The 25,348-nt window shown below is 46.6% G+C and overlaps 1 protein-coding gene across 1 annotated transcript in view; it reads left to right on the forward strand.

Moving 5' to 3' along the window:
- Positions 1-25,348, forward strand: part of Prkch (protein kinase C eta) — a 198,001-nt gene that overhangs the window by 155,207 nt on the left and 17,446 nt on the right. The window contains exons 11-12 of the mRNA XM_060387646.1: positions 21,348-21,486; positions 22,059-22,247. Coding sequence (XP_060243629.1) covers positions 21,348-21,486; positions 22,059-22,247 — 328 coding nt within the window. The remainder of the gene's footprint in view (positions 1-21,347; positions 21,487-22,058; positions 22,248-25,348) is intronic.

Raw genomic sequence — 25,348 nt, forward strand, 5'->3', positions numbered from 1 at the left:
TCTGCATAGCTGTATAGAGACAACTGGAGAGATGTCTCTCCACAGAGACTCTATGAAAGATGCCCCGAGAGAGCCTCTCAGAGAGGTACCAGGACTCCAGTTTCCAGGAAGCGTATTTGAGGTGAGTTGGTGAGTTGTTTGGGGCTGAACTGTACTCCTGCTTTGGACCCGTCACCTCAGACTTTGCGCACCACAGTGGACTTATTCGCCCTTCCTTGGCTGATGCTTCACACAAATGAAGACTAGGTCATGGTTTACTCACCCATGAAACTTATTTAACTGTGAAGGAAGTTTCTCCACTGTGCCATCAGGAGAAGTAAGTCCTGAACACCTGCTGTATACTGTGTTTGCTTTTGAAACTCAAAGGACAAATAGAATAGGGCTGTTTCACAAGAATTGTGTCTGTTGGGGCATCCAAACATGCACATACACACACACACACACACACACACACACACACACACATACACACACACTTTGATGGTGTAAGACATAGTACCCTAAAGGCTCAAAGTAAAGTGCAAGCAAAGCAACAAGAACACAGAAATGGCAATCATTTTGATGGGGAAGCCTTGAAAAATGAATGCCACTTGAACCTATATTTAGGAGGAGGCACCTGCCGGGTAGGTAGAACAGGAAGGACAGAGGCACGGAAAGCAAGAACGCGTGAACACTCCATGTGACTCACTGTGGCCAGGATTGGGGCCTAGGAAATGACGGCTGAGGGAGATTGAGGAGAGAGCATGGGAGGTTTTGAAATGAGGCTCCAAAATGTCAGGTTTCCTTGCTTTTCAGTGAAAGCCATCAGAAGTTTGGGGGAAGAGACTAACAGGAACCAGCCCAGAAGGAATTCAGAACTCTTGTGATAGTCCAGGCAGGAAACCATCACAGCTCGAAGCAAGCTAGTGGGAAAAGAGGAACAAAAGTGGTAATACAGTAAAGGGAGAGTGGACAGGACATGGATGGGACATCCAGTAGACATGAGAGATGGCCCAGCATTTCCAGTGAAGAACTTTATGTTTTCTACTTTTAACCACAGCAACGGGATGACTTTTACTTTCAGTCTTTTGTGTTTGGCAAATGAAGGCAGCCCTAGTAGCCATGCCAAGAAAGCATGCATCTCCCAAGGCAGGTTTCCATCCAACAGTCCTCTACCTCAGTGATGTTTAGGCTCATGGGATTCAGATACACAGATAGAGAAGCAAGGGTGAATGCACCTGGGAGGGTGGAGCCTGAACAGAACGGCCTGGGGAGTGTCTCCTCGTCGTGGTTGGGGTCAGCATGTGTGTGCATAATGGCTTCTAGTCTTCTAGCAGACGCCAGTTGCACATCTTGAGAAAGAGGCGCCTTCCCCAGATTTGCACGGAGGCGCCTTACGGTCTAGCAGGAATGATGGAAGAAGATATAGGCAAGAACAGAGTCTCCCGGGGAACCACCCACCCTTCCAGGGAGGGCCGGGAGGAGCAGCTCCAAAGGAGACGCTTAGGAGTACTTAGAGACTTAAATAGAATCATTGTGTTTGGTTGCTTCCAGTCCGTCGCCCCCGGGATCTTTGCCCTGCCACTGATTTAGTGGCTCAGGTGGACCTACACTCCAAAGTGCCAGCAGCTCATAGGATTCCCCCTTGCCCAGACTGGCTGTGTTTGCCTTGCTACTGGCAGATGGGGCGATGGGCTGTCTATGCTTGGTTAAGATTAAGAATTGTCACACTTGTGGTTGTTTGTGCTCCTGAAAGTCAGCACTAGGCAGATGATGACCACCCCAATGAATGGCTGCCTCCATTCAGTGCCCATGATGGTGCCCGAGGGCAAAGCAGGGAAAGCCGTGCTCTCTGCCCTTGTGGCTCACCTATCACAGCCAGGCTCTAGACAGCCAAGATTCAAGCAGGGACAAGTCCCAGCACAGAGCAGGAGGAACCTTTTGGGTACCCTCAAGTCTTTCCTTCTTTGGGCCAAGCAGGGCTGGGGAAACTTCGTGCCCTGATGGCTGCATCAGGAAGAATAGAGCACCCCAGAACAATGGCTTGGAAGCTGGCCTGGCTCGGCTTACCTCCAAAGGCTCTCAGCCTCTCTATATGTGCTGGTTAAGACACTTGGAAACGTTCCACACAGAAGAGAAAGCATACTCCCGCCCTGGCACGTGATCACCTACCCACACGGACCTCTCACAGGTGCCCCTGGCAGTTCTGACCTCGTTGGCATGGGTGGAAAGTTAGAGGAGTGAGGAGGAGTGGCAGCAATGCCTGCCTGGCCAGGAATGTGCCTCCTGACCCAGATCACCAGTCCAGTCCAGGGAGACATCAGAGTGACCACGAAACTCAGTGAAACCAGCCAAGCTGACTGGGTGGGGCCCCACCATGTTGCTCCCTAAGACAGGCAGCCAGTGTTTTTGCCTGTGAGATATTTCAAAATGTGAGATCCAGAGTTGGCTGTATACTTCCAAATTTGAGTAAGAAACAGAGTCCTTCCCTGGCTGTATGAGCAGGAAGCCCTGCAGGAGCCGAGAACGGATCTGATAGAATTTTCCTGTGAGTGGGCTGGTGATCTCGTGGTGTGTGAGTGTGTGTGTGTGTTCATATGTGTGTGTATGTGTCTCTGTGCGTGTGCATATGTGAGGAGACCAGAAGTTGACGGGGACGGTGTATAGCTTTGCAGAGCACTATCAACCTTGTCTTTTTTAATTAGAAATAATCACGTTGTTTTAACATGGTGTGTGCCTATGTGGCCATGCTTATCATGGAGTATGTGGGGGTATTGCACGACACGTTTATGGAGCTGGCACTCTCCATCCACCTGTATGTGGGCTTCGGGGCCTGGACTCCTGTCGTTAGGCTGCAACACTTGTATCCGCTGCACAGTCCTGCTAGCCCTGTACCTTATTAAGGTCTCTCCCTGAACCTGGATCTTGCTGATTCTGCTCGGCTCCATGGCCAGTGAGCACCAGGGAGCCAATTGTCTCTGGCCCTGGCCCTGGCCCTGCCCACCAGCCCCGGGGTTACAGGCATCTGCCTGGCTTATCCTTATTACTGGGTGATAAGGGTCCAGGTTCAGGTCTTCATGCTTATGCACAGGCCTTCTGATGACTGAGCCATCTCCCCAGACCCACATGGCCTCTTTTTAAGGAAAGGATTCTAAAGCATGAGCCATTTTTCTGCTATCTTGGAGGGGAAATCTAGGAGAGGAACCCAAGGCCAAAGTTCTAGAGCTCTGTCCCCAAAGGGCCTTCTCTGGAAAAGTCAGGAAACTATCTGATTTCCAAGGGAATTAATTCATTAACTTTGAACAAGAAATTAATTCGATATGGTGGGAATCGTGTTCTTTGGTTTGGGCTTAAAGGATTTTCTGTGCTTCCAAATGGTTTTCAATGTACTATTCCATCACTTTGGAGTTTTCCATGAAATGCCTTAGCAAATTTCATCAAATGAGCCTTTCAACTTGATGAAGGGCTCCAGGACTCTCATTACTCCTTTCCTTCCTGAACTGACCTTTTAATTTTATGCAAGATGCACAGGGGCAGTTTGTCTTGTCTGGTTCTAATAGCGCATTGCCATAAGGCTGGCTAATCACCAGGCACACATATTAGTCACTGGTAGTTGGATGTACAAGCTCAATTTTTCTTACGTTAACTGGAGGAGCAGACTATGAGCCAGAGAGAGAAGGGTGTGGCTGGATGGGTACAGAAAGGATTTACCAGCAGCTTCAGAGAATGCTCTGGCCATGTCCTCCCTCAGTGCCCACTGTGCCCAGAATACTAGTAAGATGTTAGGGGAAGGCACAGAGGAATGAGGACTTTGAGAGTGAGGGGCATGGAGAGGGAACTTGAACAAGTTTGGAGTAAGAAAATTAACACCTTTTGTTGGGTTTACTCACACCAACACCTTGTTTGAACACTGGAGAGTTGAAAGGGAACTTTGAGAAAGGCACATGCAATGCAGCAAAGACATTGGTGCTCAGAGGAGAGACAGTAGGCTTATACGATAAAAGAGTGCAAGAGGCTTCGGAAATAAAGATGCATGTGTGAAGAGAGTGTTTGTCATCCCGGGAGAGACCCAGAAGGGAGGCTAACCCAGAGCCCCTCCATCTATCTGTAGTGTAAGATGTGGGGTCTTGTTTTCTTCTGCAATCCATTTAGCATTAGCACGTTTTTATAATATATAATAAAAGTAAATTGCTTGAAAAATGAAACTGCAAAATAATGCGTAAAATGGAAGCCGAGAACTGGAGAGATGGCTTGACTTTTAAGAGCACATACTGCTCTTCCAGAGGACCTGAGTTTGATTCCCAGCACCCATGTCAGGAGGCTCAGAGTTGCCTGTAACTCCAGCTCCAGGAGCATCTGACTGATCTGGTTTCTGTGGGTACCTGCCCTCATGTGCACATAACCACACACCACACACACAATTTTAAAATAATAATAAAAAAAATAACATCTTAAAATAGAAGCCCAACTCTTATTAGGTTAAATAGCTATGCAAATTAATTGCAGAAGTCCTCACGTGCTCTGTCTTCCTCCTCATCTCACTACCAGCCAGAAGCAGTTTGCGGACAATCTGTGGGTCCCACTTTGAGTAACATTGTTCTTTGGCAAGGACAACGAGTGATAGGACAGACGGCTCACGGGAGGCTGTGTGTGGTGCTCTTCAAGGCCACTGAGAGCAGACCAAAGAGCCTTGGGGATAAAGACAAGGCCAGAGGGACAGCCGTGGCTGGTGATAGGGGGCTGGGAACTCCCAAGCCTTCTAGTTGCTGTGTATAGTCTCAGACATCAGAGGGTGGAGGTCAGAACTGTATCCAGAAAAAACAGCTGGCAGAACATAGAGAAGGGGTGTGGCAGATGTGACATGATGGGGTTAAATGGAGGCATGGCAGTTCAGTGGGGAGAGGGTATCTGATTCTAAGTGTAACAGAGGGTAACTCAGGTCTCAATGATTGACTGGAAGTGAAAGGTGGGAGGGGAGACCAATCTTCATTTTACAGGTGAGGAAACAGGCCCAGAGATGTGGCTGAGCCGTGGCCAGACACTTTGATTTCAGGCTCAGGACAAGAGTTTTTTCCCTTGGCTAGCGTGAGACATCACACTAACCCAGGCCCTCCAGCTTACGTCTCCTGGTGCCACCCCTTACAGCCTGGCAGTCCTGTCTGCCCTCTGCTCATGGCCAGTGTCTCAGTGCTAGAAGCCACTTCAAGAGTTCGCCACATTCAGCAAGAACCAGTTAAAGTCACATCAGTCCTGCCTAGGCAGTCTGACAGGATGTCCCTGCCCTTCTTTAAAAAAAAGAACAAAGGTCATTCTTACCTCTAGGCAAACTTAAATGGACAGTCACCAAATAATGCAAAGAATATTTTCTGGTCTCTCTTGATACTGAATTCGCTGTAGTTACTGGTCCTGAAGTATCCATGTCTGGAGTGGGGCAGGCTTGAGACTATGTTTAAAGCCTTCAGAGATTCCTGGGGTGCTGTCCCAGTCTTATGCCATCATCAAAGGAGGGGACCCCAGTGAGCAATGGCAGCTTGACAGTGGAAACAGTGACCTAACAGAGCTTGAGGGCACCCAGCTTTCCAACAATTTCAACACCCTCCCTAGTCCAGCCTCACCAGGGGTATTAGGTTAAAGCATTCCAGGCTAGAGAGAAAAGTTGCTACTTAGATGAATGGCTGTTGATGGGTGCCTGCATATGTAAAACGCTGTTAGACACCAGGGGGAGCCCCAAATGAAAAGACAGAAATAAGGAGAGAAAGAGGCAATCTCATGGAGGAGATCAAAAATTCTCGTAAGGACAATCTAAGGTGGAATTTTGGAATTTCTGCCCTCTGCCTGGCCCCTCCTCAGACCCCATACCCTCTTCCAAGAAACACAAACACCAGTGATGTGAAAACACACAGTTAAAAATATTAACAGGTTTGGGCATACCTGCGTGTCTAAACAGCAGACTGGGAAACATCTAACTAAGGAAGTAGCCTTTAATGGGCCTAGGGTTCATTGCTCCACTGAGCCTGTCCAGCTGGTGTCTGCTGTTGGGTTTATGATTTAAATCATTTCGGCACAAAGGGCAGGCAATGAGGATTGAGTGTTAGAGGCAAAATTGATTTGATTATATTGTGATATGCAAACCCAGGAAGGGTCCCTGGAAAGCATGGGCTTGAATTTGGGAGAATACTATTTCTACAGAGTGGAACTAAAGTTCTCCAATCCCAGTGGTGTTGGGATACCAACAGAAGTCAGTGATGTCTTTCCTTGTCCTCCAGCAGCTCACTCTACCTGAAAGAACAGGTCACCTGATGATACCTAGCTGACATCCAGGAGTCCTGGATGAGCTAAGTGCAGTGTGGGCACCACACCAACCGGAATGGAGTCTTTAATTCCTTTCTTAGTGCTTCACAATTCTGTCTCAGTGCTCGTTTGGACAAAGGTATTGTGGCTGGCTGATGGGGTTTAACCATCTCTGAAATACGCTGACACTGGGACTTTGTCTCCTTAATGCACTGGAAACAAAAACACAACAAAAAATTTCTTTTTAAAAACAGAGCATTTATACCGAGCCAAGAATGCTGTGAGTCAACAGTCCTAAGCCTTCCTCCCTCAGCTGAAGAGGTCCTTGGTCTCAGAGGGATGAACCAGGGATCTGCTACTTTAGAGATCACTGCCCAGGTCAGGCCAGCTGGCTTTGGCCAAGCACCTACTGAGTGTGGCAGGAACAGAGAGCCGCTGATTATCTGTGCGGACAGACAAGGCTGAGCACTAGGTGAGCAGACCCAGGCTGCACAGAGAGAAGAGTGTGATGGCGGGGTGGGCAGTTCCCAGGCCTGAGTTCCCTCTGCGTGAAGGGCGATGCCTTTGAGTGGGGATCATTCAGGGAGTGTTCCTAGAGGAGACAGGTTTGAAACAAAAATGTGGATCTGCAAGAGGAACTGAGCTGAGAGCAGCTGGGGCCACAGCGAGCCGACATTTAAGATGGGAGTCCTGAGGTGCATTAGAGGAACAGTGGTTTGGTTTGTAGGTTTGGGTTTGGGACATTAATTGTGTGAGGAGTATACGAATCCCCTTATAGCACCTCTGGATATAATGAACAACCCCCGTCTGCATAGTGGGGCAAGGTTCTGTTCTTCAGACTGTCGAGTCAGCATCTCTTTGATACTCCCATTAAAATAAGATAACTTTTAAGTTATAGTCACTCCATTCCTCCCCCAGAATCTCTGCTCACTTCCCTCCAAACCTTGCAGCTGTGAAGTTTTGCCCCTGTCCTGTCTGTGTGGCACAGGTTTTCATCCTTAGCCAGATACAAAAGCATCACCTTGGACTCCACTTCCCAGGGAATGTCACATGGATCCCTGCTCTAAAAGCTTGAGGAATAGTTACAAGAATCAACAAATGGGATTCTGCGAAACTAAAAACTATTGTACAGAAAGAACCAGCATAAGGAAACACCTTACAAAATGGTTATCTTTGCCTATAACCTGACAAGAGATTAATGTCTAGGGTTTACAAGGAACTCTAAAAGATTAAGCAACCCCAGACCTTGAAATCATTCAGTCAATAAAAGGGCTAATGAGTTGAGTGAGATGAAGTTCATTTGATAGAGTGTGTACCTACTGTGCAGGAAGCCCTGGGCTCAGTCCTCACACTGCATAAACTAGGTGCTTCAATGCCATTTTCACCTACATAGAGTGAGTTTAAGGCTAGCCTGGGTCACATGAGACCCTGATGGAGGGAAGGAAGAGAGTGGATGGGAGGGAAGGCAAGGAGAGGAAGAGAAGGAGAGAATGTTACTTGAAAAAAAAAATCTTTAACATTTTTAGTTACCAGAGAAATACCAAATAACACTACATTGAGCTGACTCTGTCATGCCATAAGTTGGAACAGCCATCATCAAGAAAATAAATGACAACAGATGCTGGCGAGAAGATGGGGAAAGACGAACCACTACTATAAACTGGTATAGCCACTATGGCGATCAGTGTGGAGATGTTTCGACTAAGCTAAAAATAGGTCTACCGTGTATGCGATCCAGCTGTACCTCTCCTGGTAAACATCTGAAGAAAGCTAAGTCAGTTAGGTGATTCACGTAGCCCAGAAAGGGGGTGGACCTGGATGGTCACGGCTACATGAGAAGTTAAAGGAAGTATGGTACAGCCACACAATAGGGTTTAATTCCACTCTGATGGACAATTAAATGGTGTCATTTATAGAAAAAAAATGGTGAAACTGATAATAAACATGTTAGGCTAAACAAGCAGGATTCAGAATATATATATATTATGGTTCTCTCATGCAGAATCTAGATTTACACATAAATATTAATATGTGAAACGATAAGAGGGATTATTGCCTCTTATTGTGTGTGTGTGTGTGTGAGAGAGAGAGAGAGAGAGGCATATGGAGGGGAGAAGGGAACAAAAGAAGTTAATGGATAGAAGAAAGATGAAACTCCACATTTTTCTCTCACATGTGGAATCTAGGCTTAGCCATATGTATAATATATCCACGCATGATCTAAAAGCAGATGGGGCTGCTGCGGGGAGAGGAAGGGGACCAGTGTTAAAGGAGAGGGCAGAGGAAGCAACATGAGCCGGGCCAAAGATTTAAGTATCACAGGAAACTCTCAGAGACTTAGCGTCCCTCTGTTAACGTCCTGTGTAACTTCCTAGTGTGCAGAGACATCGCCCTCCTCAGTCGAGTGCATGTGGACCAGTAGTATCCCGTAGAGGTGACTCGATGGCACCCTGGGTTGGTGACCACCTTGATGACCGCCTTGAAGCCTTGGTGCTCAATAAAGAAACTAAAGTGCTAAGGAAACTGAGCAGACCTAAGTAGATATTAGCACTGTACAGGCAAGAAAGACATCAGTCCGTTCTCAGAAGGCGAGCCTCCCTGCCACAGAGAGTCAGGCAATAAGCACTGAACTAAGACTAAGATGTTTTAACTAAAAAGTAAAACTTCCCCTCATCTCTGATCCATATGTGCTTCAAAGGTTTGGGAAATCGTGACAACTCAAATGTAGGCAACTCAAATTGCATTGGTTTTGCTTTTTTTTTTTTTTTTTTTTTAATTAAGGGTGCTGTGACAGAGCTGGACACATTCTTTGAGTAGTACCCCCACATATATAAAACCTCAGATATTTACAGAACAAACAGCTAGCTGGCTTTTTTGGGAAAACTGGACTCTTTGTAAAAAACCAAGTGCTGGGAACAGAGTGACTCAAAAAAATGTTAGCAAAGTTTCCCAGAGGGAATTTCTTGGCGGGCAGGGGGCGGGGGGAGATCTGATGTCTTCTGTACATTTTGTTTTGATAGGAGACCCCCATTAGCCAATGTCTTAAGTGTGCCTTGTGTGTGTGTGTGTGTGTGTGTGTGTGTGTATGTGTGTGTGTCCTTACTCTAGAGAAAATAGAGACACTCCAAGGTGACTTTGGAGTCTATAATCCACTTAGAGTAAGCAAGACTTTTTATTTTTAGGCAAAACACAGAGGACAAAGGAATACTGACTATAATCCAGAACTAAACTGTGAGGTGTTTAATTCCCAGGAGCTGGAAATGGTCCTGAACTCCAGATTTCCTCTTGGGTGTCTCAGACTTCTGTTTAGATGGTGCAGGCTTAATTCGATGGGGATAACTGGAAACCAGAAGAGACCTGTCGAAGCAGCCTCAGTGTGGTACAAGTTGGAAGAATGCCTCCGCCTCCTTTCCTATGTTATATAAAGCCGATATAAATGCTGGCAATGGTTGTCTTTAGCCCATTGCCAATAGCAGCCAGGGTGTCCCCTCCAGAAGCCTGGCCCTATAGACTCTCCCCTCTTCCCATGGGACATACATCGCTTTTCACACCATATAAGGCCACATGACTAGGCAGTAAATGGCTGGACTGAGAAGTTCTAACACTGTCCAGGAAAGTACATGGCTGTCTCCCATCAACTGAACTTCTTCCGAGGACCAACATGGGTGTGGACAATGTCTGCATTCTCTTGTAAGACGAGCCCCGCATGTCTGTCAGAAGGAACGAGCTGTGGGGAGGCAGGCCAGTCTATCACCTCACCCTTCACTTACTTACTTTTGAATAAATTTTATTGTGTGTATTTGGTACGTGACAGCAGGATATAAAAGGATGCTTATAGACAGTGAAATACTTGGCAGTGAAGCACATTCGCATACAGTAACAGGAAGCTGACATTTTTTTTACAAGAGCAGCTAACGTCTAGTTCTCCAGCAATGCCCCACCGCGCCCGGTACATTTCCAATAGCTGTAGAGCTCACATTGTTCATCCTAGGTATCTATCCACGTTCTTTTATCAGCAGCCCAATTGTGGTGCTTGTTCCAGTCATCAGGAAAGCCACAGCGTCTGTCTGCCTGACAGTAACACTGCTATCGATAATGCTAGCATTTTTCCTGTGCCCTCCAACACTGGTAGTTTTTGTTAGGCCTGAGAAACAGCTCCATTGATAAAGGGTTTGCTGTGCAAGCGTGTGAGCCTGAGTTCAATTCCTCCAGCCTCCACAGAAATAGCCAGATGGGGGCTGTTGGCACGTGCTTGTCCTATCAGCTCTGGGGGAGGTGGAGCCAGTGAGAGATCTTGTCTCAATGTGGTTCCTGAGGGGTTACACTTGAGGTTGGCATCTGGCTGGCCTCCACACACATACCCACTCATATGAACAGGAACACTCACACACACAAAATTGTTTTTGTCTTGTTTTCAACAACTGGAACTGAATTCCTGAGTCCTGTGGGTGCTGGATAAGTCCTCTACCTCTGAGCTGCATTCTCTGGTCCACCTTCTACTTTTTTGCTCAGAGACAGGGTCTCAGTAAATTGCCTAGGCTGCTCTTGAACTCACTCTGTAGTCCTGACAAGCCTTGAACTTACAATCCTACTCTATTGGTCTCCCAAGTAGCTGCACGTCCATGCCTAGCTTTAGAGTTCACTCTATGAACTCTTTTCTCAGTGCGGATGCCGTGTTTCCAGTGTGAACCCAGATGTGCCCGAAATGGTCTGGCCCTGACCATTCCTACTCCAGCAGCTCTAATTACGATTAGGAGAGGCTGAGGAATTGCAGCTTGGGAGGCCCTTGATGCAAGCCCAAGTATGGTCTTAGTCCTACTCTTCCATGTTGCTAGAGGTAGGCCCAGCATTCAGGAGGCCCCTTGCCATGTGATCATCCACCTTCCAGAGTCTGCTGGAGGCCCCTGAGCTGCCGCTCTGCTTCTCGGCGAGCATTTCTGCAAATTAAACACTGCCAGGTGTCACGTAAGAGGCAGCTTGGCACGGAGAGTCAAGAAGGAGGGTTTCCTGGCAAGTACAGAATGCCAGTACTGTAAAGAGCTACTAAATACATTTGTGTTGGTTCAGCCAGGGAATTTCGGCCCTGGGGGACTTGGTGGTGGAGGGATGCGGAATGCGAAAAACATTTTTATAAGACTCAACTGTCAGCCTGATGGCTCATTTATTGTCTGTCGTAAGAAAATCCGTGGCTGTGTAGATGTTCGTGAAGCCCGCATCCTCTTGTATGTGTTTTTATGATTGCTCTTTCCTACTGTGAGCCAAGCTTCTCTGTCCTTTGGTGAGGTTTAAGTTGGTTCCCCGTGTACGCAGCGGTAGAGATGGCGACACAGTGCCTGCCTATCGGCGATGACAGACTCTCAGGCGTGGATGGAGAGCAACATCGGGTCCGCAGGAATTCGTTTCTGAGTCCCTAGCCCTGCTTAAAAGAGGGTGTAGCAACGCGACTCACACAGAGTCACTTTCATAATTTCCCATCCATCCCATGTGGCTGTCGGAAGGAGGCAGGAGAAGAGAGCCAGGGCTGGCTGTAAATGCCTGACGTCACTCACTAGAGAAGGAACTTTGCTTTCACATCCCTGGCTCTCGCTCTCGAGGAGATGTTCTCACAGATGGAGCCGAAAAACACCAGGATGAGTGTGGGACTTCGTGAATAGGACTATTGATCCAGAGAGGCCTCAATCTTTACACCTGATTGGGTTTAGGTTTCAGGGACACATTTGTGGGGTTATTGAAAATATGATCAATACCCATGATGACCTAGTATACTGTGGGTGCTAGGCGATGTCGGCGGTAAAAGAATGAATCTCTCACGAGAGGTTCAGAGTTGCAAGTCCTCTGAGGGAATAACAGTTTTCTTAAATATTCCTTTGCAGGTTTTTCCCAAAGAGACACTTAATGACCCTGCCAGGGGTCTGTGTCTCCTTTACTCCTGTGTTAGAAATTGTGGTCCTAAATAGCACAGAAGTGAGAGAAGAAGATGAAGGTCAGGATATGCTGTAGCAGTGGCACCATGGGGCCCTGTAAGGAACTTAGAATAAAGGAGAACAACCATTTTGAGCATATAGGAAGCAGGATTTTAACCTTTCTCTTTTATTGCCCCTTGCCTGCCATGTCCTCTCTTCCTTCCGTTGACGCCCACAATCATAACGTAATTAACAGTTATTTGTTGAAAGTGTAATTTTATATCCTGTTCTTACACTTACATCAGGCTGTAAATACTTAACACAACCCATAGGCTACGAATGAGGCGCTCATAGATCTACACAAAAAATATGAAAGTTATCACACACACGACTTAAAGACAAACTAGACAGTAATACTTAACATGGATATAACTGAATTATTGCTGCCTTATTGCTGCCCGCAATATGTGAAGAACATCTTGAAATGATCCAAAAGATAAATAAATAGCTCAAGCTTTGCAATGAGTAAAATGTGGATAAGCAAGAAAAATTACCAACAGCCATTAAATATACATTTAAACTTTTGCACTTTGACGTTTCATTTCTATCTGAAAATATTGTTTTAAATACTCTGCAAGTGTGTAAGTGATGCCCTCAGCACCACAGTTTCAAGGAGCAAAAATAAAATAAAATAAAATTTGAACAGCAGAAATGTATACAGAGAAGAGATAAGTTCCACTATGGTTTCTTCATAGAACCAATTATGTGAACCCATCGTGGAGAATGAGGCAGATTCGCAGCTCGTGTAAGTCCCTCCCAGGCATTTGCTGATGAGAAAAACAGGTCACTTCATGGTACTGCATTAATAAATCTTGGGAAGGAAGACTATAGTAAGATGAAGTCATCATCCTTTCTTCATGAATATTTTTTGTCAGGAATAGAAAGATTTTATAAGAAAAAATTTTTTTTTCAAGAGGCATAAAAGTGCTGCTACAAGTACATTTTTTTTAGTTTTGTAAAACTTTGATAATTTTCACAAAATTATGTGATAAAAATATTATTATTTAGCCACCCCACTAATAATACACAATAAATTAGCTTGTTTACAAGTGTTATTGGTAGACATGATGAAGTGACAAACATCTTTATAAAATAAAATATGTTGGTGTGTGGTCATTATGAGCAGCAAAACTGCACAGGAAGACTGAAAGCCAGGCTGCAGACCTACTGTGTGGCAGGGAATGTAGGCTCATAAATCGTTTTGTTGTTCGGGTTAGTTTGTTAATTTGGGGGGGGTGTTTATTTGTTTGTTCTGTTTGGATGTTTTGCTATTTTTTTCCTTTTTGAGGCTGGTCTCAAATCCTAGGCATTCTTCGTGCCAGTGTCCCAGCGAGAGGATTATAGATATGTGCCACCATGCATGGTGGCATCTTAGCAGGACTCTAAATGGCCCATGTAGAGGCAGGGCATTGGCCCCACCATCCTGAATCCTCAGTGATGCTCCTCATACTAGCTATAATCTCTCACTAGTATTAGGGGTCTCAGTGTAAAAAGAGCAGGTGTCTCCACTTCTCCACTGAGGGTGCTTTCCTTAGCTCTCCTGCATTCTCTTACTTCGTCCCTCTCTTGGGTGAGTTCATCCACCTGGAGATAATGGCAAACTCTTTCCTCCCAGCTACTAGCTGTGTGTACTCAGATGCCATTAAACATTTCTACTTTCAGATCTAAATAGATAGATAAATAAATAAATAAATAACCATTTCCAAAATAAATTCTGTGGGTCAGAACCCACTGCCCTCTCTCTGCCTTTAGCTCTTCTCCTCCTGTGCAACCTCCATTTCTCTTTTATAAACACAATTGTCTGAGGTACAATTGTCAGAGTAGATACAGCTCTCTGTACCTACTACCTCCACCCTCATCCACGCCATCATTACTTTTCTTCCTTTTTGACACTCCAGCCCCTTTCTTACTATGATCTCTCTAGTTTTACTCTCATCACCCCCCAACCCAAATTTAGAGATTGTAATCCAAATTTGAGATTGTAAAATCATCCATCCTGTATTTGCCCACCCCTGTTCTGTGCCAGACTTTGTGTGGTTCTCTTCTCTTGGGTAAAGATTCAAATCCTCTCTAGACCTCATCTGGCTCTTGGGATCTCTTGGTTCTTTCACACCCAATCCCCTTCCCAAGACTCCTGTCTTTACTTTTTGATTATACAAAGCAACCCACCGCTTCCTGGAGCCCCCACCCCTCCGTCCATGCCTTTCTCTCCACACTTAGCTAATAACCTTAACAGCTCAGCTCATGTCCCTCTCCTCCTCCTTCACACTCCTGTGTTTTCTCTTCAGCTCACTCATCACACTTCATAATTAGGATCTTAGCCGCTGGCTGATTGTCTGCCTCTCTCATCAGATGTGAGAATAGTAGTGCTCTTTCCTTTTTCTTTCATTCAGAGCTCCTTGCCCATGGCTTGGCTCCTTGGCGATGCTCAGAGATTTGCTGAGTGGGTGAAGGAATGAACATCTGATATTGGATGACACATGGTGGCCGCTCCTGTCTAATACAGGATGAAACCGAGTTTTGCTCTTTTTGCTGTGTCAGGAACGTTTTGAAGTGCATCAAGTTAACACCATCATCTTCCTTTACATTTTTTCGAATATGAAGCCAGACCCTCAAAACTCAGCCAAACCTGACTAGCTTTGTTTTGAAATTAAGATAATAGTCCAGATTCGCACTCTTGGCAAACACCAGCTGTTAACATCTGCATGTCAGCCTCTCCTCCTGAGACGAGGGCACCAGACGGTCCTTGGGATGTTGAACAGGAAGGAGGCACTGCTGTGCACACTCAAGCTTGGATGACCTGAAGCACACTGGGCTTTTTCCCAGTGCACAAGCCAAAGGCAGAAGGGTGTCTGCAGAATGTCAATGGCACATTTTATGCTGATGTGGCTGAAACAGCCTTTGTTTTCTCAGGATATTGATCGATTCTCTCAGATGGTTCTTCATTTCAAGAAGTGAGAGCTCCATCCCCATTACATAGAAGAGAGTGGTTCTGGGTTCCAACCCTGTGCCTGCCCCTGGCTAGCTAGAAGATCACGGGGGGGGGGGGGGGTAAAGCATTCTTCAAAAGCTTGTTGTTTGGATAAGATGAGTTAGCATTATAAAGCACATAGCATTTGATGAGCGTTTGATTTTTTGTTGTTACCGATAGCACTGTTATTCTGATTATCCACAAAAACATCTTTTCAGGCCCAAGATCTCTCTCTCTCTCCCCCCTTCTCTCTCTCTCACTCCCTCTCTCTCCCCGTCTCTCTCTCTCTCTCTCTCTCTCTCACACACACACACACACACACTAGAACATCAAATAGAACACATCAAAGTAGAACACTGATGGAAAATTCACAGTCCACTATTTTAAGATAACTGGTCTCAATGTTTTATTTACTAAATAAGCATCTTTTGGATTCAGATAATAGAGTACAGACGAGTTCAGTTCCTGCATTTGATTTGCTTCAAAGGAAATTGAAAAGAGGTCAGGTCAGCAAGGGAGCGAGAAGATGGGCAGATGGGACAAGATAGGGCCTGTCACCAGCGGCTTCTGCTGGTAAATGATGAGGTTGGAGCTGCACCTCTGTCTGTATTTGACAATTTCATCAACAGACAGAAAAAAAACTCATTGCAAATAGTGAGTATACACTGACTGTGAATAGCCTCCCAGATCCATTCTTACTCAGGAGCCTGCTCCCAACTCACTTCCTTTATTTCTTTTGGAGGGGCGACTGAGTTTAGTGAACTAAGCAGGACTCAACACCATTCTGTTTTCTTTCTCTTGGGATAGCTTGGGGTGGAAACAGAATAAGTCCGATTTCTGAATCTTCTTTGTCTGCAGCCACTTGGGAATTCTCTCTGAAACTACTGTGGGCATTTTAAGTAACCCTGATTACCCAGCAAGAACAATGGACCTCTCAGGCAAGCTGAGAGAATAAAATAACTCGGCCCCCTGCCTATGCATGCCAGACAAAGGCCTTAGCTATTAAATACCAGTGTTCAATGAGCTAATGACTGGTGAGCTGGCATTGTGTTTGGCTTCTTAGGATCTCAGCCTCTCTGCCCTGTGTGAACTTGTAATCTTCATCCTGTAGCCTTGTCAAGTTTGCCTCTTGTGTCCTATGTTGGTGTGCGAAACTGAGGAAGTTCCAAAGCCCAAAACTGACCTCTGCAGTTTGCAAGTTCAAGTCAAAAACTGTATTCTTATTCTTATTCTTATTCTTATTCTTATTCTTATTCTTTTATTCTTATTTGCATTTGGTTCCTTTACTCCAGTAAAACTATGGTTGACCCCCGTTGTGGAAGCTGGCCATGGCTGGCCATGGCTCAGTAGCCTTGGGTTTGTTTGTCTGCCTTCTTAATGTCCAACTCTTCCTTTTGGACGGAATCCAGCAGAGGGACAATGGCTCTGCTCGGACCCTCCTGGCCCTGAGATTCTTCTTCCAGATCAATTTCCTTTCTCCAGTTTCACTCCGAAAAGAAATCTGAACTTCCGTTTCAGGTTTCTTAGTTTTCCCTCCGGACTTTGTCTCAAGGTGTGTGACGAATGGCCGTGTAGCTCACTCGCTTCAGAACAAAGGTCTCAGTGAATTTTGTGGATCGTCTTTTCTTCCTCTAAAAATAGGTCCGGCTCTGAATTGTTTGGGGCAGCCAGAACTAGGCATCTGAAATCTATCCGTTTCCCTCTTGGGCACCTGCTACCAAGACTGAACAAGACCTGGAAGGAGTAAGGCTTGGGTCTTGCTAAGTAAAAGGGGGGTGCAGTCAGAGCCTTGTAGAAGCCAGTGCAGGAGGTGCTAGCATGTAAGTCTGAACTGAGTATTCCAAGGGCAGAGTTGACATTAGTATGTCTGTCCTGGGGTAGCGTGACAGACACCGTAGTGGAGATGCGAGGCATTTGAGCTCAGGGCAGAGCTGATAGCCGGATTTTACGTTATGCTATCAGCTGAATCGTCTTGGAATCCCAGTGTGAGATTTTTGGCGTTATTAGATAGCACTGCAGCATTCTCCTCGGGACTCACACAGTTCTGAGAAGGCCTAAAATTAATCAGAAATGTCAGGTTCAGGCTGTGTAACCTGCGTTTGTGGCCTCGGGCATCTTATGACTGGAATGAGTCACATCCCCTGGGCTGCTCAGGTGTGTCCCCCGAGAGCCATCTCAAGACTTTGCTGTACAGAGGAGATTGCCAGAGAGGGCTGGCAAACTGATGACAAAGCACTTTTCTCTCATCAAACAATCCTGCTACCCATGGCAGCTGCTGAGTCATAAGCGATGAAGCTTCCTACCTGGGCTGTTAGTCACAAGCCCTCTTGAGCAATCGGGTGTGAGGACCGTTGTGGGTCTCTGTCAGCACTTGCTGCTGTTGCCCAAGAGCCTTTCCGAGACTTCAGCAGGCATAACGGCTCCAGGAAAGTTCAGAAACCCAATAACCTTGTTGGGAAATGTCAGTGAGGGTTGTCTAAGCTCAGGCCCACACAGGCCTGCACTGCTGGGATGTGGTGTGGATAAGGCCAGCCTGGCAGGCCCAGGCCCTGTAGTCTTGCTGCCTCCTGTGCCGGCATCCTCTCAGATCTCTCGTCAGCCAGTGGAGGCCTCCCCAGAATTTCATCATTGATTCCATACAAGCCAGGTGACAGATGTGAAAGGGGCCTCCTGTGTCAGAAACCACAGGAGTTGGCCAGCTGGGAGAGGCCACTGCCTCCTTGTATGACAAAATTACATCATCCTCACTCCCCATGTCCCACGGTGCTCCTGTGATTCTGGTGTGCACAGTCTGTTGTGCTCATGCTTCGGGGCTTATGGGAAGAGAGGGGATGGCATTGATAATCACAGCCCACTGAAAACAGTGGCTTCTGGGGACAGGGGAGGTACTGGCTAGGAGGTGGAGGAATCTCGCCTTGCTAAGGTAGGCATAAAGTATTCAGCAACTCAGGGATGTAGATCTTACATCCCTGAGCCTGGGGACAGCTGTCAAGAACCCAAAAGCAGAAGGAAGGCCTGTGCCACGAAAGCTCTACTGTGCTCTCCACAAAGCATTCTTGGAAAAAAAAAATGAAGCTTTATTTTCATTTCTTGGCATTTTCCAGTGACTGCTGTTGTAAGACCTACCAGCTAAGTTATGCCAACTCACGGGGAACCACAGCTGGCCATGCCAGTTTTCTTCCCCTCCCTCCCTAGGCATAACATGATCTGAGCTGGACAGAAACCAACCTTTTCCCTTGGTCCTCACAGCCTTTGATTCTCAGACCAAGGACAGGGAAATAGAGCCATGAGTTCCCTGACCAGCCTGCTATGCATGTGAGACTCTTAAGAGAGCCATCAGCTCCATATACTGAAGACACTACAGTACAGGGAGAGGCTGGGAACACCTTGGCTCCCAACCAAGAGTCCTGGAAAGCTAGAGAAGTTGCACTAATTGGCAGTTAGCTGCCCATCTCCAGCCGTGTGGAATCTCCATGCCACCCGACATCCCTACTTAATATGCTGCCTTCTTCCCACTGATAGGCCTGTGGTTTGCCTCTGGGCACATCATTGCTTTAAAAAGTGAAGCAAGGAAATCATGAAAGTTGCAGGCAAATGGATAGAACTAGAAAAGACTATCCTGAATAAGGTAACCGAGAACCAGAAAGACACACATGGTATATACTCACTTATAAGTGGATATTAGCCATATGATACAGGATAACCATACTAAAATCCTCAGACCTAAAGACGCTAATAACAAGGATAGGAGGATGCTTAATTCTCATTCAGAAGGCCAAATAGAATAGACACCGAAGTGGTTGAAGAGAGGGAACAACGGGATGGGAGCCTACCATAGATGTCTTCTGAAAGATTCTACCCAGCAGAGGATCAAAGCAGATGCTGAGACTCACAGCCAAACTTTGGGCACAATGCAGGGAATCTTATGGAAGAATGGAGGGATAGAAAGACCTAAAAGGGACAGGAGCTCCACAAAAAGACCAACAAAGCCAACAAATCTAGGCCCAGGAGGGCCTGCAGAGTCTGATGCACCAACTAAGGACCATGCATGGAGAGGACCTAGACCCCCTGCTCAGATGAAGCCCATAGGTAGCTCAGTTTCCATGTGGGTTCCCTAGTCAGAGGAACAGGGGCTGTCTCTGACATGGACTCAGTTGACCGCTCTTTGATCACTTCCCCCTGGCCGAGCGGCCTTGCCAGGCCACAGAGGAAGAGGATGCAGGAAGCCCTGATAAGACTTGATAGGCTTGGGTCAGATGGTAGGGGAGAAAGACTCTGTGGTCTAGGGGAGGGGGAGAGGGAGGAAGAGTGAGGGAAGGTAGGACGGGAAGGAGACAAGGGAGGGGGCTATAATTGGGATATAAAGTGAATAAATTATAAGAAATAAAGAAGAGAAGCCTACACCCCCAAAATAACAAGTGAGGCATAAACGTCTCTCACATGCTCTCTGCTATGCCTGGGTGACTGGAACCCGTGATGGTCGGCAGCATTCCTTCCCAGCATGCACTAGCATTCCTTCCCTGGCAACAGTGCCCAGGCTGTCTCGAGTGATTGGCAGCTAGATGCTAGAGCCTATATCAGAAGTTGTGTTAGAACACTATTGCCTTTGGCCTACTGATAACTGTTGTCAACCTATAGAAGAGACACGTGTGCCTTCCTGCACTGAAGTTTTGTTTGTTTTGTTTTACCAAACAATCCACTTCCCTCCGTTGGCTTCTTCTCTAAGAGGCTGGACGAGGGGGAGAAAGAGCCTTTGTCTGAGATCCCGAATATCTAGGTCTTCTGTACTTGCAGTGTGTCCCACACAGACCCTGTCCTCACTCCTGTCTTCTTTTCCTCAACCCTCTGGCTCTAAGGCAGAAGGTGGGAGGAGTCTTCCTGCTGTCTCCCCGTCACCTCTCTAAGTTGCTGGCTGCACTTTCCAAAGCCTCTGCTTCCTCCAGCCACCCCTGCCTGTGGAACCATTACCACCACCTGGTCAGCCGCTCCCAGACTTTGCAACCGCCCCTCATTCCTCCCTCACCAGGCTGCTGCTTCCCTTTGACACAGTAACTAAGTATCAAAAGGCCTTCCTGAGGGACCAGGCTGTCATAGCTTCAAAGACCTGGTTTTTCTCTCCAACCCTGTGGCCCTGTGCTCCGGTGATACGGTCTTCTGAGTCCACTTGCGTGTCCACACCTCCTTACCTGCCTCTGGACACCTGTTCAGTCCATCTGCCACCACAGCCTTCTCCCACCCTCCTCTTAGCCCCAGAGTCTTCTACTAAGAAGCGTTCCCTCTCTTCTCTTGTTGGAAGGAATTCATTTCCTGGCGTGTTATTCTCACTTTGAGTTTCTACTGCTGCTGTGGCCCTGATATTATAGAGCAATTGACTTTTTTTTTTTAATTTGTGTGTATATAACATGCTCTCATCCCCTTCCTCCCTCCCTCCCTGCCTTCCTCTCTCTCTTCCACCTCCTCCTTTCCCTCTCTCTTCTTCTCCCTCCCCTCCCCCACCACATATGTTTAACAAGTATTTATTAAGGACCAAGCACTAGGCGTGAGAGTGAGCCAGGCTGATCAGGTTATTCCTGTCTGCACGGAGCTGAAGTTCCATCACCTGTCTGTGCTCCTGTTGCCTTATGAGTTCCCTGTGAACATGCTCTCACCATGTCACCAAGGCTGACAGTGAAGTCACTGTATTGCCTACTCTGGCTTCAGACTCAGAGCCTCTCTGACTTTTCCTCCAGAGGACGGGAGTTACAGGTGTGCACCGCACCTGTCCGTGATCATCCAAACTCTGAACACCTGTCCCAGTCCTCGGCACACAGCTGCCGCTCGATCCGTGAACGCTCACCCAGTGAACCCTGAAGTGGGTACTAATATGGAAAACGGCATGCGTGTCAGTAGCTGGATTTCTTATGGGTGGTACAATGTACCTGGAAAGCCTAGGAAAAGAGTCACATTCCGCCCTACGAGGTCAGCCTGTTCTCGGGGACTCATCTTCTAGGGTCCCTGAGGCAAGTTCTGAGAGTTGGTGTCCACTTGGTTTTTTTATCCCAATGGCCCGGAAGTTTGCTCGGAAGCAGTTGGGGATGTTCAGCAAGCCTGCGTGGCCACCTCGGGCTGGCTGCCTGTCTCATGCTGTTCTTGGCTTCTTTCAGAGACTTGAAACTGGACAACGTGCTGTTGGACCACGAAGGTCACTGTAAACTGGCCGACTTTGGCATGTGCAAGGAGGGGATTTGTAACGGGGTCACCACAGCCACCTTCTGTGGCACGCCCGACTACATTGCCCCAGAGGTGAGTGTACCTGCCCGGCACGGCTTTTGAAAGCTGAGCTCTGAGTGGAAATACGACCAGCGGTTATCCTGTGCCGTAGCTTCGTGGGTGACGCCGAAGCCAACACGGCCAGGCTCACTGAATGAATGGTAACTGAAAACTTCCACCATCCAAACCAGAGTTTAAAACTATTACGGATTTTGCCATTGATTCTCTCCTGGCTATTTATCCTCCTCTTTAATCTCTACGTGGTGATTTCATTCTCCCCCCTGGAGCAGATCTAAAGAAAAGCAGTTGCATCTCTTCCCTAAGGGTGAATGAACTTAGTGTCCTTCCCCCTCCACATTAGACATTCCCAAGCCCCTCTTGTTTTGAATATGTATGTGTTATTGTCTCAGCCTAAGCTAGCCACCAATGCTGGACCACTCAGAAGAGAAGGCAGCTCAGCGCATGCTCTGCAGAGATGAATGAAACAGACCTGCCAGCACAGGAGACTTTGGCTTTTTGGTTTGCTGTCTCCTAAGCCCATGTCCTGAAGGACACCCTCGTTAAGCACAGGCATAGGCACCTCTCACACCTCCTCTTTGTAACAGATCCTTCAGGAGATGCTCTATGGACCTGCAGTAGACTGGTGGGCCATGGGCGTGCTGCTCTATGAGATGCTATGCGGACACGCGCCCTTTGAGGCCGAGAACGAAGATGACCTCTTTGAGGCCATACTGAATGATGAAGTGGTCTACCCTACCTGGCTCCATGAAGACGCCACAGGGATCCTCAAATCCGTAAGTCTGACTCACCCAGCCAGCTTCCGGGCTGTTACAAATGAGCTTGCCTCGAAGGCCTCGTGTGCTGTTTCTAAAACTTTTTCTGTTACTGCCGCCACCACCAACTAAAATTTGTGTTTCGGTATGAGTCGTCAAGAATTTCTCTCAGGCTGTTTTTCTCATACACCATTGTTATTTCTGGGACAACTTCAACATTAGGGGAGTTGTTGCCAAAAGTCAAGTGTTCCTAGCACTTATAGATCAGTTCTAAGTGAAATGAGACACCCCCTTCATGGAGTCAGGCCACAGCAGGGTCAAGGGAGAGTCAGTCCCAGCTGGTGATATCAGTTTTGTTTCTGTTGGCAATGTCCAAGAGCAGAGAACAGAGATGGTTTCCTTTCCTTGCTGAAAAGGAGGAGGGGGCTCTTAAAACCTCCCTAGAACTTGGGGACCCCATGTCAGCCTTTATGCAAGACCAAATGCCAAGCTCAGGTTTCTGGAATAACATGTCGTTAATACATTCAAAGTGCACAGAGTTGATGGCCTTAGATTGAAAGTAAAAACAGTATATATGATTCTGCAACCACGTTAATCGAATTCAAAACTCATATTGTTACCTGCTATATGCAGAGGAGATATAAGTGAATTTAAAATATACACTTTAGTGAAAACTAGAGCAAGCCTGGTGAATAATGTCTGTTGGCTGTTTATGGACTTCTATCCCATGATGACCTCAATTTATATTTTTCATTTAGTTTTGTGATGTTAGATACCCTTTATATGTGCTTGAAACAAAAAAAAAATTAAGTTTGGTAAATATTAGCTGTCATATGAAAGTCTTGTCCCCTCAAAGACTCACTAGACTTACAATCATGGCTGTTTTGAATATCCATGCCGTTCCATGCCTACTGAAGATAAGATTTTCCCTTTAGTGCGTCACCCAAAGTGGAAGGCTCCCAGACACACTTCTTGACTCAGCCAAAATTGAGGAAACATTAATGCCATAGAGAAGTAAAAATAAAATACTTTGCCAAGGGAGCTGGCGCACACCAGTAACCCCACCACTGGGGTGGCAGAGGCAAAGGCAGGTGGATCTCTGTGAGTTCAAGGCCAGCCTGGTCTACAAAGTAAGTCCTGGATAGTCAAGGAGACACAGAAAAAACCCTGTCCCGAGAAACCAAGAGAGAGATAATTAATTAATTAGTTATTACTTTGGGTTTCTATTAGATATCTCTAGTCTAGTTTAATTTTCATAAGAACAATTCATTTAAATAGCTAGAAATTTTACAGTGAGGAAAAGAAGATGAGGCTTTTATAATTTTGCAATTAAGATATCAGAGAGAAAGTCTTATCTCTGCTGACTCATGCTGTGAAGTTTCTCAACTTCCTGGGAGGAAATAGACCCACCTGGGTAGGACACAGCTAACCTTGATAACAGGCCGTGATGATACAGCCTTGCTGTGCTGCTCAGCGAAACCTGCTTCGAGTTGCTGCTTTACCACTGCCGTGACCCAGAATCCAGTTCCTTATAACTCCGAAGCCATTCTGGGGCCCCTTGACCTACAGCAGCCACCACACCGTCATACTAATGGCTTTTCATGGAGTAATGTGTCATGTTCTATCACTGCAGCTGCTTTGACGTTTTTATTATTTAATAAAAGAACGATCCCAGCATCATTTTTATTTTTGTAGTGCAAAAAGAAAGAAAGGAAGGTGCTAGTTAAAGCTATAAAGACCACTGTGCTACCACTGAAGGCAGGAGACCAAGTGGCCAGTCAACGATGCATCTGGAGACCCCTCCTTCTCCAGCTAGATAGATGGCTTTTGCGTCTGCTTCTCTGAGTTGTCTTCCTCAATTTTTTTTCAGAAGTTCCCAGTCTTATTCTGGTATCTGGGACCCTACAATGGTAGGCAGTTTCAGCAGATTTAAGGTAGAATTACTATTTGATTCAGAGACTGGACTCCTGACCACATACCCAAAAGAACTGGAAGCAAGGACACAATTCTGGTATTCTGGTATCTGGGATCAGTATACCCAGAGGGATACTGATCGAGGCTGAGAGTCCCATGGAATTATTAAGACCGTTTCTCCTTAAAAAAAGAAACTCAGTATAAGTGTACAGTAAATATTTTCAGTAACCAGCTTTCATGATGCGGGCACATTTCCACAGACTCTGTCCTGACAGGAAACAGCCCCCAGTACCTCACCAGCCTCAGTGAGGACTGGGGTCCCCCTTCTTCGTGGGGTTCCGCACCTTGCAGAAGGACAGAGTAGCTGAGAAGACAAGCAGCACCTTGTATCACCTCTGTCCCCCCCCCCCCCCCCCGTCTCATCTCCGTAGGAAGGAGCCAGGTTCCAGGCTGACAGGGACAGGCCTGCTTCCCAGCTGTTTCTTTTCAGTGAAGTAACCATGGCGAGTCTCTTCCCCTCTGTGCATCTCCCCTGAGGGTCAAACAGAGCTGATGAAGTGGACCCCACAGGGTTCCTGCTAGGGTTGTATGGAAGCCTTCCAGGCACACTCCTAGTCACACCTCCAAAGAGTCTGACGTCAACGTAACTACAGAAACGCTTGAAAGTTGTCAGACAAAATTTACTACCAAAAAAAAAAATTTTTTTTCCCACTGGGGGACTTTCTGGGGCAATTTTGTATATTTTAGTCTCCATGCCTGAAACTGAGAAACCTAAATGCTAAAGCTGAGAACACTGGGCAAGATTTTACAGAGGGCTGAAGCACTTAAATGGAAAATAACAGAAAAAGAAAAGAAAAGAAAAAGCCCCTAGGGGCACTTAAGAAATGCTAATCAGGAAAGGTGGGCTTGGTGGCCCACACCTGTAATCCCAAGCATTGTGGAGGCAGAGGCAGGAGGATTGCTGTAAGCTCAAGGCCTTTGTGATTTATATGATTTCTAGGTTATCCAGGGCTCCATGGAGAGACCCTGCCGGAAAATAAGAGAGGGAGTGAGAAAGGAAAAGAAGAGGTCTGTCTGGGGCAGATCTAGGCTCTTCCCATGGCTGCTGGGTAACCTTGAACAGGGGGTATAATTTTGCAGGGCCTTAGTTCTCACCTGTGACCTCGGGATGTTTGCTCTCTAAGATCATGTGACCTCTGAGCACTTGC

The sequence above is a fragment of the Meriones unguiculatus genome, chromosome 7 (genome assembly GCF_030254825.1).
Source record: "Meriones unguiculatus strain TT.TT164.6M chromosome 7, Bangor_MerUng_6.1, whole genome shotgun sequence".
In the NCBI taxonomy this organism is placed as follows: Eukaryota; Metazoa; Chordata; class Mammalia; order Rodentia; family Muridae; genus Meriones; species Meriones unguiculatus.